This window comes from Grampus griseus (genome assembly GCF_964374135.1).
Source record: "Grampus griseus genome assembly, chromosome: 1".
Classification (NCBI taxonomy): Eukaryota; Metazoa; Chordata; class Mammalia; order Artiodactyla; family Delphinidae; genus Grampus; species Grampus griseus.
The window spans coordinates 21,367,635-21,381,304 of NC_139017.1; the positions used below are offsets into that span (position 1 = coordinate 21,367,635).

General features: G+C 47.4%; 1 protein-coding gene across 1 annotated transcript in view; it reads left to right on the forward strand.

Annotated features, from left to right (window-relative positions):
- The window catches only part of CAPN2 (calpain 2), a 62,617-nt gene that overhangs the window by 32,117 nt on the left and 16,830 nt on the right, over positions 1 to 13,670 (forward strand). Inside the window, exons 6-9 of the mRNA XM_082655937.1 lie at positions 893 to 976; positions 10,391 to 10,476; positions 11,381 to 11,455; positions 12,159 to 12,319. Of these exons, the coding sequence (XP_082512063.1) occupies positions 893 to 976; positions 10,391 to 10,476; positions 11,381 to 11,455; positions 12,159 to 12,319 (406 nt within the window). The remainder of the gene's footprint in view (positions 1 to 892; positions 977 to 10,390; positions 10,477 to 11,380; positions 11,456 to 12,158; positions 12,320 to 13,670) is intronic.

The window sequence follows — 13,670 nt, forward strand, 5'->3', positions numbered from 1 at the left end:
CTGCCCTCTGCTGGGCCCAAGGCAGGACCATTCTAGACACCTTCTGCCCCACCTGCGGGGCCTATGACCGCAGGGAGCCCAGCAGCCTTCCCTCCACTGCTGCAGGGTTAAGGGGCCCGTGGCAAGACTTCAGAAGGCACAGGAAGGAACCATTCCCACGTGCCACCCTTGCTGGTGAACGTCACCAGAGGAAGGGAGGTGGGCACAACCCCTGTCCCCAAGGAGCCTCCAGGCTTTGCCTGTGCCCGGCACCGGAGCCCTGTCCTAGCTCTGGTCCCTGTGGGGACAGGGGTAAGAAGTGTGGCTCTGGGGGCCCAAGTCTCTGTCTGACTCTAGGCAGGGATTCTCAGACTTTCTCTGCAAACCATGTTTGCATGGCAGAGACCCTTTCTACTCCGACACAGCCCTTCTCATTGACCCAGACAAAAATAACAACCTCCATCAGAACAGATGGGGAAGGAATGACTGGGGAAGTTCTAGTAGAACAGAAGCCAATTCTGAAGTCAGGCAGAAACGAACGGCTGTCCTAGTGTAAACCCTGCAGTGGGTGGGGCAGCCCTCGCAGTTTCAGGGGACTCAGCGCACCTGGGCCGCCGATGCCGTCCAGGTGTGTGTCCTGAGTCCCCTCCACGGTGTGCCCTTTCCTGCGGGAATTTGTGACCGCGCCGGGCACACACGAGTGCAAGCGCTGCTCTCCCAGAGGGCTGCCCTCGGCCTCTTCTCTGGTTGTGAATAGCCGGGCAGCGCCTCAGAGAAGTAGTAGGTGGGCCTCCAGGCGGGAGCGAGAGCCCTCCACCCGGGCCAAGGCCCTGCTGAGCCCTGAGCGACAGAGGGAGGGAGGGAGGGACGGAGGGAGGCGGCCGGCCTGGGACTGATTCTCCCACATTTCCAGATCACCAGTGCTGCAGACTCGGAGGCCATCACCTTCCAGAAGCTGGTGAAAGGGCACGCGTACTCGGTCACTGGCGCCGAGGAGGTAACGCCTGGCAGGCATTTTTGGGGGTCTTTCTCTTGTTCGCCCAATGGCGAAAGCCATTTTTGCTGCTTGCTGAGGGTGGGGCCCGTGTTCCCCAATTCTCGCTGCAATTCAGGGCCAAGGGGATGGGCCGGCCCTCTCCAGCCCCTGCCGGCCACGTGCTGCCCTCTGCTGGCCACAGGTCGGTCCAGGCCCTCTGTGCCACTGAGTTCCAGAATTGTCTCGCTCTTCTGGACCAGGTAAGATAATACAACAACACTGCATCTGCGTAGTGTTCCGTCCTCTTCAAAGTGCTTTCATGAGACTTCCGGGAAGATGGCGGAAGAGTAAGACGCGGAGATCACCTTCCTCCCCACAGATACACCAGAAATACATCTACACGTGGAACAACTCCTACAGAACACCTAATGAACGCTGGCAGAAGACCTCAGACCTCCCCAAAGGCAAGAAACCCCCCACGTACCTGGGTAGGGCAAAAGAAAAAAGAATAAACAGAGACAAAAGGATAGGGACAGGTCCTGCACAAGCGGGAGGGAGCTGTGAAGGAGGAAAAGTGTCTACACACTAGGAAGCCCCTTCGTGGGCAGAGACTGCGGGTGGCGGAGGGGGAAGCTTCGGAGCCGCGGAGGAGAGCACAGCAGCAGGGGTGCGGAGGGCAAAGCAGGGAGATTCCTGCACAGAGGATTGGTGCCGACGGGCACTCACCAGCCGAGAGGCTTGTCTGCTCACCCGCCGGGGCGGGCGGGGCTGGGAGCTGAGGCTCGGGCTTCAGTCGGAGCGTAGGGAGAGGACTGGGGTTGGCGGTGTGAACACAGCCTGCAGGGCGTTAGTGTGCCACGGCTAGCCGGGAGGTAGTCCGGGGAAAAGTCTGGACCTGCCGAAGAGGCAAGAGACTTTTTCTTACCTCTTTGTTTCCTGGTGCGCGAGGAGAGGGGATTAAGAGCACTGCTTAAAGGAGCTCCAGAGACGGGCGCGAGCCGCGGCTAACAGCACGGACCCCAGAGGCGGGCATGAGACGCTAAGGCCGCTGCTGCCGCCACCAAGAAGCCTGTGTGCGAACACAGGTCACTATCCACAACCCCTTCTGGGAGCCTGAGCAGCCCGCCACTGTCAGGGTCCCGGGATCCAGGGACAACTTCCCCGGGAGAACGCACGGCGCGCCTCAGGCTGGTGCAACCTCACGCTGGCCTCTGCCGCTGCAGGCTCGCCCTGCACTCCGTGCCCCTCCCTTCCCCCCCGGCCTGAGTGAGCCAGAGCCTCCGAATCAGCGGCTCCTTTAACCCCGTCCTGTCTGAGCAAAGAACAGACGCTCTCCGGCAACCTACACGCACAGGCGGGTCCAAATCCAAAGCTGAGCCCCTGGGAGCTGTGCGAACAAAGAAGAGAAAGGGAAATCTCTCCCAGCAGCCTCAGAAGCAGCGGATTAAAGCTCCACAATCAACTTGATGTACCCTGCATCTGTGGAATACCTGAATAGACAATGAATCATCCCAAATTAAGGAGGTGGTCTTTGAGAGCAAGATTTATTATTCTTTCCCCTTTTCCTTTTTTTTTGTGTATGTGTATGCTTCTGTGTGAGATTTTGTCTGTATAGCTTTGCTTCCACCATTTGTCTGAGGCTTCTATCCGTCCTGTTTTTTTTCTTAATAATTACTTTTTATTTTAATAACCTTATTTTATTTTACTTTATCTTCGTTTTCTTTCCTTCCTTCCCTCCTTTAGACAACGAATCATCCCAAATTAAGGAGGTCGACTTTGAGAGCAAGATTTATGACTTTTTCCTCTTTTCCTCTTCTTCTGAGTGTGTATGTGTATGCTTCTGTGTGAGATTTTGTCTGTATAGCTTTGCTTCCACCATTTGTTCCGGGTTCTAGCCATCCGTTTTTTTCCTCTTAATAATTATTTCTTTATTTTAATAACTTCATTATATTTTATCTTTATTTTATTTTACTTTGTCTTCTTTCTTTTTTTCCTTCCTTCCCTCCTTCCTTTCTTGCTCCCTCCCTCCCTCCTTTCTTTCTTTCTACTTCTACTAATTCTTTCTTTCTACTTTTTCTCCCTTTTCTTCTGAGCCGTGTGGATGAAAGGCTCTTGGTGCTGCAGCCAGGAGTTAGTGCTGTGCCTCTGAGGTGGGAGAGCCAACTTCAGGACACTGGTCCACAAGAGGCCTCCCAGCTGCACATAATATCAAACGGCGAAAATCTCCCAGAGATCTCCATCTCAACGCTAGCACCCAGCTTCACTCAACGACCAGCAAGCTACAGTGCTGGACATCCTATGCCAAACAACTAGCAAGACAGGAACACAACCCCACCCATTAGCAGAGAGGCTGCCCAAAATCATAATAAGTCTACAGGTACCCCAAAACACACCACCAGACGTGGACCTGCCCACCAGAAAGACAAGATCCAGCCTCATCCACCAGAACACAGGCACTAGTACCCTCCACCAGGAAGCCTACACAACCCACTGAACCAACCTTAGCCACTGGGGACAGACACCAAAAACAACAGTAACTACGAACCTTCAGCCTGCAAAAAGGAGACCCCAAACACAGTAAGATAAGCAAAATGAAAAGACAGAAAAACACACAGCAGATGAAGGAGCAAGATAAAAACCCACCAGACCTAACAAATGAAGAGGAAATAGGCAGTCTACCTGAAAAAGAATTCAGAATAATGATAGTAAAGATGATCAAAAATCTTAGAAATAGAATAGACAAAATGCAAGAAACAGTTAACAAGGACCTAGAAGAACTAAAGATGAAACAAACAATGATGAACAACACAATAAATGAAATGAAAAATACTCTAGATGGCAGAAGGCAGAAGAACGGATAAGTGACCTGGAAGATAAAATAGTGGAAATAACTACTGCAGAGCAGAATAAAGAAAAAAGAATGAAAAGAACTGAGGACAGTCTCAGAGACCTCTGGGACAACATTAAACGCACCAACATTCGAATTATAGGGGTTCCAGAAGAAGAAGAGAAAAAGAAAGGGACTGAGAAAATATTTGAAGAGATTATAGTTGAAAACTTCCCTAATATGGGAAAGGAAATAGTTAATCAAGTCCAGGAAGCACAGAGAGTCCCATACAGGATAAATCCAAGGAGAAATACGCCAAGACACATATTAATCAAACTGTCAAAAATTAAATACAAAGAAAACATATTAAAAGCAGCAAGGGAAAAACAACAAATAACACACAAGGGAATCCCCATAAGGTTAACAGCTGATCTTTCAGCAGAAGCTCCGCAAGCCAGAAGGGAGTGGCAGGACATATTGAAAGTGATGAAGGAGAAAAACCTGCAACCAAGATTACTCTACCCAGCAAGGATCTCATTCAGATTTGATGGAGAAATTAAAAGCTTTACAGACAAGCAAAAGCTGAGAGAGTTCAGCACCACCAAACCAGCTCTACAACAACTGCTAAAGGAACTTCTCTAGGCAAGAAACACAAGAGAAGGAAAAGACCTACAATAACGAACCCAAAACAATTAAGAAAATGGGATTAGGAACATACATATCGATAATTACCTTAAATGTAAATGGACTGAATGCTCCCACCAAAAGACACAGATTGGCTGAATGGATACAAAAACAAGACGCATATATTTGCTGTCTAGAAGAGACCCACTTCAGACCTAGAGATACATACAGACTGAAAGGGGATGGAAAAAGGTATTTCATGCAAATGGAAACCAAAAGAAAGCTGGAGTAGCAATTCTCGTATCAGACAAAATAGACTTTAAAATACAGGCTATTAGAAGAGACAAAGAAGGACACTACATAATGATCAAGGGATTGATCCAAGAAGAAAATATAACAATTGTAAATATTTATGCACCCAACATAGGAGCACCTCAATACATAAGGCAAATACTAACAGCCATAAAAGGGGAAATCGACAGTCACACATTCATAGTAGGGGACTTTAACACCCCACTTTCACCAATGGACAGATCATCCAAAATGAAAATAAATAAGGAAACACAAGCTTTAAATGATACATTAAACAAGATGGACTTAATTGATATTTATAGGACATTCCATCCAAAAACAACAGAATACCCATTTTTCTCAAGTGCTCATGGAACATTCTCCAGGATAGATCATATCTTGGGTCACAAATCAAGCCTTGGTAAATTTAAGAAAACTGAAATTGTATCAAGTATCTTTTCTGACCACAATGCTATGAGACTAGATATCAATTACAGGAAAAGATCTGTAAAAAATACAAACACATGGAGGCTAAACAATACACTACTTAATAACGAAGTGATCACGGAAGAAATCAAAGAGGAAATCAAAAAATACCAAGAAACAAATGACAATGGAGACACGACGACTCAAAATCTATGGGATGCAGCAAACCAGTTCTAAGAGGGAAGTTTATAGCAATACAATCCTACTTAAGAAACAGGAAACATCTCGAATAAACAACCTAACCTTGCACCTAAAGCAATTAGAGAAAGAAGAACAAAAAAACCCCAAAGTTAGCAGAAGGAAAGAAATCATAAAGATCACATCAGAAATAAATGAAAAAGAAATGAAAGAAACGATAGCAAAGATCAATAAAACTCAAAGCTGGTTCTTTGAAAGGATAAACAAAATTGATAAACCATTAGCCAGACTCATCAAGAAAAAAAGGGAGAAGACTCAAATCAATAGAATTAGAAATGAAAGAGGAGAAGTAACAACTGACACTGCAGAAATACAAAAGATCATGAGAGATTACTACAAGCAACTCTATGCCAATAAAATGGACAACCTGGAAGAAATGGAGAAGTTCTTAGAAAGGCACAACCTGCCAAGACTGAATCAGGAAGAAATAGAAAATATGAACAGACCAATCACAAGCACTGAAATTGAAACTGTGATTAAAAATCTTCCAGCAAACAAAAGCCCAGGACCAGATGGCTTCACAGGCGAATTCTATCAAACATTTATAGAAGAGCTATCACCTATCCTTCTCAAACTCATCCAAAATATAGCAGAGGGAGGAACACTCCCCAACTCATTCTACGAGGCCACCATCACCCTGATACCAAAACCAGACAAGGATGTCACAAAGAAAGAAAACTACAGGCCAATATCACTGATGAACACAGATGCAAAAATCCTCAACAAAATACTACCAAACAGAATCCAACAGCACATTAAACGGATCATACACCATGATCAAGTGGGGTTTATTCCAGGAATGCAAGGGTTCTTCAATATATGCAAATCAATCAACGTGATACACCATATTAACAAATTGAAGGAGAAAAACCATATGATCATCTCAATAGATGCAGAGAAAGCTTTTGACAAAATTCAGCACCCATTTATGATAAAAACCCTGCAGAAAGTAGGCATAGAGGGAACTTTCCTCAACATAATAAAGGCCATATATGACAAACCCACAGCCAACATCGTCCTCAATGGTGAAAAACTGAAAGCATTTCCACTAAGATCAGGAACAAGACAAGGTTGACCACTCTCACCACTCTTATTCAACATAATTTTGGAAGTTTTAGCCACAGCAATCAGAGAAGAAAAGGAAATAAAAGGAATCCAAATTGGAAAAGAAGAAGTAAAGCTGTCACTATTTGCAGGTGACATGATACTATACATAGAGAATCCTAAAGATGCTACCAGAAAACTCCTAGAGCTAATCAATGAATTTGGTAAAGTAGCAGAATTCAAAATTAATGCACAGAAATCTCTGGCATTCCTATACACTAAGGATGAAAAATCTGAAAGTGAAATCAACAAAACACTCCCATTTACCATTGCAACAAAAAGAATAAAATATCTAGGAATAAGCCTACCTATGGAGACAAAAGACCTGTATGCAGAAAATTATAAGACACTGATGAAAGAAATTAAAGATGATACAAATAGATGGACAGATATACCATGTTCTTGGATTGGAAGAATCCATATTGTGAAAATGACTCTACTACCCAAAGCAATCTACAGATTCAATGCAATCCCTATCAAACTACCACTAGCATTTTTCACAGAACTAGAACAAAAAATTTCACAATTTGTATGGAAACACAAAAGACCCCGAATAGCAAAAGCAATCTTGAGAACGAAAAACGGAGCTGGAAGAATCAGGCTTCCTGACTTCAGACTATACTACAAAGCTACAGTAATCAAGACAGTATTGTACTGGCACAAAAACAGAAATATAGATCACTGGAACAGGATAGAAAGCCCAGAGATAAACCCACGCACATATGGTCACCATATCTATGATAAAGGAGGCAGGAATGTACAGTGGAGAAAGGACAGCCTCTTCAATAAGTGGTGCTGGGAAAACTGGACAGCTACATGTAAAAGTATGAGATTGTATCACTCCCTAACACCCTGCACAAAGATAAGCTCAAGGTGGATTAAAGACCTAAATGTAAGGCCAGAAACTATCAAACTCTTAGAGGAAAACATAGGCAGGACACTCTATGACATAAATCACAGCAAGGTCCTTTTTGACCCACCTCCTAGAGAAATGGAAATAAAAACAAAAATAAACAAATGGGACCTAATGAAACTTAAAAGCTTTTGCGCAGCAAAGGAAACCATAAACAAGACCAAAAAGACAACCCTCAGAATGGGAGAAAATATTTGCAAATGAAGCAACTGACAAAGGATTAATCTCCAAAATTTATAAGCAGCTCATGCAGCTTAATAACAAAAAAACAAACAACCCAATCCAAAAATGGGCAGAAGACCTAAATAGACATTTCTCCAAAGAAGATATATAGACTGCCAACAAACACATGAAAGAATGCTCAACATCACTAATCATTAGAGAAATGCAAATCAAAACTACAATGAGGTATCATCTCACACCAGTCAGAATGGCCATCATCAAAAAATCTAGAAACAATAAATGCTGGAGAGGGTGTGGAGAAAAGGGAACCCTCTTACACTGTTGGTGGGAATGTAAATTGATACAGCCACTGTGGAGAACAGTGTGGAGGTTCCTTTAAAAACTACAAATAGAACTACCATATGACCCAGCAATCCCACTACTGGGCATATACCCTGAGAAAACCATAATTCAAAAAGAGTCATGTACAAAAATGTTCATTGCAGCTCTATTTACAATAGCCCGGAGATGGAAACAACCTAAATGTCCATCATCGGATGAATGGATAAAGAAGACGTGGCACATATATACAATGGAATATTACTCAGCCATAAAAAGAGACGAAATTGAGCTATTTGTAATGAGGTGGATGGACCTAGAGTCTGTCATACAGAGTGAAGTACATCAGAAGGAGAGAGACAAATACCGTATGCTAACACATATATATATGGAATTTAAGGGAAAAAAATGTCATGAAGAACCTAGGGGTGAAACAGGAATAAAGACACAGACTTACTAGAGAATGGACTTGAGGATATGGGGAGGGGGAAGGGTAAACTGACTAAGCGAGAGAGAGGCATGGACACATATACACTACCAAACGTAAGGTAGATAGCTAGTGGGAAGCAGTCGCATAGCACAGGGAGATCAGCTCGGTGCTTTGTGACCGCCTGGAGGGGTGGGATAGGGAGGGTGGGAGGGAGGGAGACGCAAGTGGGAAGAGATATGGGAACATATGTGTATATATATAACTGATTCATTTTGTTGTGAAGCTGAAACTAACATTATAAAAAAAAAAAAAGTGCTTTCACATTTGATCTCACAGAAGCATTGGTGCCCCAATTACTGTAGTGGTCAAATCTGACTCTGCTTGCCAGCTGTGTGGCCTTGGGCAGTTATTTAAGCTCTCTTCTGCCCCCTAGTTTCCTCAGATTTAAATTAGAAACAGTAATAATAATATCCATTGTAGGGACTTCCCTGGTGGTGCAGTGGTTAAGAATCCGCCTGCCAGTGCAGGGAACACAGGTTCGAGATCTGGTCCGGGAAGATGCCATATGCTGTGGAGCAACTAAGCCCGTGCGCCACAACTACTGAGCCTGCGCTCTAGAGCCCGTGAGACACAACTACTGAGCCCACGTGCCACAACTACTGAAGCCTGTACGCCTAGAGCCCATGCTCCACAACAAGAGAAGCCACTGCAATGAGAAGCCCACGCACTGCAACAAAGAGTAGCCCCCGCTCGCCGCAACTAGAGAGCACCCACGCACAGCAACGAAGACCCAACGCAGCCAAAAATTGATTAATTAATTAATTTAAAAAAATAACATCCATTGCAGGTTGTTGAGGTGATTCAAACAAGTTAATATATGTAAAGCACTCAGACTGCACCTGACACATTGTGTGCAAGCAGGTCGCTGTCCTGGATTTTGCTGGCGGTTTTTGTTTGTTTGTTTTTATACTATAAATACTGTTAGGTAGCCACCATCCACTGTTAATTACAAAACCCGGACTAGATCCCAGGTCTTCTGACATGTGCAGTGCCCTCTCTCTCTCTCTTTTTTTTTTTAACACCACCGCATATATCTTTTTATTTTGAAAAATTTCAAGTCTACAGAAAAGTTGACAGAATAGTATAATAAACATCCAAATGCTATTTTTCCAGATTCAACAGTGGTTGAAATTTTCCACATCTGTTTTGTCTCTATGTATGTGTACTTCCTTTCTGAACCATTTGGAAGTAAATTGCAGATGTCACAACAGACGCTTCACTCCTGAATACTTCAGCATTTATCTCCTACCCATAAGGACACTCTCTTACATAATCCCAGTACTATTTTCATGCTGAAGAAATAAACATTAATTCAATAGCATGATCTAATATATAGTCCATGTAAACATTTTCCCAGTTGCTCCAAAATGTCCTTTAGAGTACCCTCGATGCCCCCAGTCCAGGGTTTAATCAAGATTCATGCACTGCATTTGCTTGTCATCACCAGTGTTCATTTGATGGAGCTCCCGTGACAAAAGTACATGCTCTTATAGTTAGTTAAACTAAGGTTCAGAGGTGACGTGCCAATTCAGCATCTAGAACAAGCACATTTGTGCCTCAGACTCAGGATAGAGGTTAAAGAGCCCTGGTCCTTGCGGCTTCCCTGGTGGCGCGGTGGTTGGGAGTCCACCTGCCGATGCAGAGGACACGGGTTCGTGCCCCGGGCCGGGAAGATCCCACATGCCGCGGAGCGGCTGGGCCCGTGAGCCATGGCTGCTGAGCCTGCGTGTCCGGAGCCTGTGCTCCGCAACGGGAGAGGCCACAGCAGCGAGAGGCCCGCGTGCCGCAAAAAAAAAAAAGAGCCCTGGTCCTCCAAGGGCCAGACCCTGCAGCAAGGGTCTGGGAGTCAAGGCCCTCTCCCTTTTGCGATCCCCCTTATTACATGGACTTGACGCCTCCTGCCCCTGGCTCATGGAGAAAAAGGGGCTTTGGGCCGGAGAACCTCCAGGCCTGGCTTGAACTCAACATCTCTCTCCTCTCCTTCCCCCACCCCTCCTGCAGGTGGAAAGCAGAGGAAGCCTGCAGAAGCTGATCCGCATCCGGAATCCCTGGGGAGAGGTGGAGTGGACCGGGCAGTGGAACGACAAGTGAGTAGGGCAGGTTCGGGAGCCGGCGTGGGGGCACTCTTTCCAGGGGTCTCTGGGGAGCTGAGGAGGGGGGGGCATGGTAGCCGTGCTGAGAATAAATCCCCGAGAGCACAGGCCACCCCGAGTGGGACCCCGGGGGCTGGTGGCCCTCTAGGCTCTTAAGCAGTGCACTCCAGCCGTCTGGGTGCCTTTACAAGGGCTCCTGGGATGCTCATCCTTTCATCACCTCATGGTTCCTCCCTTCCCTAGCTCGGCGTCACCTTGCTATTGGATCTTAAGGGAAAAAATACACCCTTCCTCCCCTAAGCACTCGTTCTATCCCAAGGATGTAAACGTTGTGCCTGTGACCAGAGAGAAGTCCTTCTGTTGATGTCCAGGGTTCCTGGTAGGCCTGTTAGACCTTCGACTCTCTGGGGTGAACTCTGTGAGCCCCTCTCATGGTCTTCCTCAGCTCCCGTCTCCCCGTGCCCCTCCACAGCCCAGCACCCACGGTTCTTCACCTTTTCCCTGGCAGCCTCTGCCATGGCATAGAGACGCCTGCCCGGGACTGCAGGCCAGGCACAGAGGCCAAGATGAGCGCCCCTCCCCTACATCGAATTTCCAATCGCCCCTTAAAAGAGCTGACAGGCCCATCTCAGTTTGGGCCACTGATGCTACTTCATGTCTCTCTGATGGGCTGTGTTCATCTTCTGGAATCTTCCTTGCCACCATCTTCCAGGATAATGTATCCTCTCACCTTGCTGCCCTGTACCTCTCAGCCACCTGTGTGTTACTTCCCTCCCTTACTGGGGTCTGAGCCCTCAGGTGGGAGAGCATGTCCCCGGTCCTCAACTTTGGGGCATGTTGGGGAGAAGTCATCGTCCCACACTAGTTTCTAATGCCTCTCCATTGCTTGGTTTTCCAGCTGCCCAAACTGGACCACTATTGACCCAGAGGAGAGGGAAAGGCTGACCAGACGGCAGGAAGATGGGGAATTCTGGTAAGATTCTTAGGCGTTAGGGAAAGAGGTGTCTGATCTTTACTAGAAAATGAGTGAGATTATCGTGTTGAGGGAGCAGAGGCGTGGGATCCTGGTTTTGTTGTTGTTTTAAATTCACTATAAGACCTTGAACAAAACAATTCTTGAACCTCTTCAGTTTGTCCATCTCAGCAGTAGGGTTTCAAAGCTGAGCAGCTCAGCAGAGAAGGCTAAGAATCCCTGCAGGCATGTTCAGGTCCCAAGAGAAAAGAGGGGGAAGATGGGCCTTTCTCCCAACCAGTTCCTAGAGATTCATCCCGAGGCCTCAAGAAATGGGTCCCTTGGAGAGTAGCAGTGGGGCCCACGTGGCTGTGTCTGTGCTACTCTGGGACCACCTACGTCTGCACAGTACTGGCGTTTTACCAAATGAGCAGCCGTATTTTGTCTCATTTGATGCACGTGGCCCCCATTTTTACAGATGAGAGTTCTGAGTTTCACAGAGGCTTAAGTAACTTGCTGAAGGTCACCTGGCTAGAAGGGGGTAGCACCAGGACTAGAATTGGCGCCTTCCAGTGGCGGACCTGGTGGCCATGTGGCCCCGAGGTGCTGTCTCCTAGCAGCTCTGCCTGGCCCTGACTGGGTCCTAGTCTGGCCTTGGGCGGAAAGGTCCAGGCTTATCAGTGTGTCCTCCGGCAACCTGGGTGCTGCGTCCCTGCTTTTGCAGGATGTCTTTCAACGACTTCCTGAGGCACTATTCCCGCCTGGAGATCTGCAACCTGACCCCTGACACGCTGACCAGTGACACCTACAAGAAGTGGAAACTCACCAAGATGGATGGGAACTGGAGGCGGGGCTCCACCGCGGGCGGCTGCAGGAACTACCCGAGTGAGCACCCTGCCACCGCCCCACCCTGGTGTGCTGCACCCCATCCTGGCCGCTCCTACCCTCCAGGACCCTCTGCCTCTTCTCCCTGAGTCTCCACCTCAACACCCTTCTTGTCCCCTCAGCCCCTTGCCTTCTGCACTCACTTGTCTCCCTGCCCACGCAGAACCCAAGACGTGCTGTTTCTGTGATTCCTCTCTGGGCCCTAGATTCCCTGATGCCACGGCCTCGCCCACTAGGCAGCGTTAGTCCCACTTCATACCCATGGGCTACTTTTTTGTTTGTTTTTTTTTGCGGTACGCGGGCCTCTCACTGTTGTGGCCACTCCCATTGCGGAGCACAGGCTCCGGACGCGCAGGCTCAGCGGCCATGGCTCACGGGCCCAGCCGCTCCGCGGCATGTGGGATCTTCCCGGACCGGGGCACGAACCCGTGTCCCCTGCATCGGCAGGCGGACTCTCAACCAGTGCGCCACCAGCGAAACCCCCATGGGCTACTTTATCCACACGAAGCCCACGCGGCCTAGCCCAGCAGGGGGACCTCACCCACTGGACCTCTGCACATCCAGACCCTGGTTGTTGCCTGGCAATCCTCTTGTGCCCAATTCACTCAGCAGGTGTTGATGGGGTCCTGCTCAGATGGGGGCAAGGACTCCTCCTCTGGTTTATCGTTTGTTTATTCCCCTGACCCTTCTGCCTCGATGGCCCAGTCCTCCCCTGGCCTCTCCCACTCAGAAATTGTCCCATCATGATGACATTTGCCAATTATGAAACATACATTGGGTGCTAGGAACTGTGCTAAGTGATTTATTAATATATTACTCCATTGAATCCTCACAACAGCCTTCTGAGGCAGGCACTTTATTATCATCTCCATCTTTAAGATGAGGGGACTGAGGCTTGGAGAGGTTAAGTGACTTGCCCAAGGCCTCACAGCCTTCACTGTACCTGGGATTTGAACCCGGGCAGTCTGACTGTGGAGTCAGTCTTTAAGTACTGCAATGGCAATTCATGGTCATATATTGATTCTCTTGTTACAGATGAGGAAACCAAGGCTCTCAGTGGCATACCTGGGCCACAGAGCAAGTAGTCAGACTGGGACTAGCTGATTGGTGCCTCTAGCTCTGGTGCTTTTTTTTTTTTTTTTTTTTTTTTTGGCGGCATTGGGTCTTTGTTGCTGTGTGCAGGCTTTCTCTAGTCGTGGCGAGCGGGGGCTACTCTTCATTGCGGTGCGCAGGCTTCTCATTGCGGTGGCTTCTCTTGTTGCGGAGCATGGGCTCTAGGCACGCGGGCTTCAGTAGTTGTGGCACACGGGCTTCAGTAATTGTGGCTCTAGAGCACAGGCTCAGTAGTTGT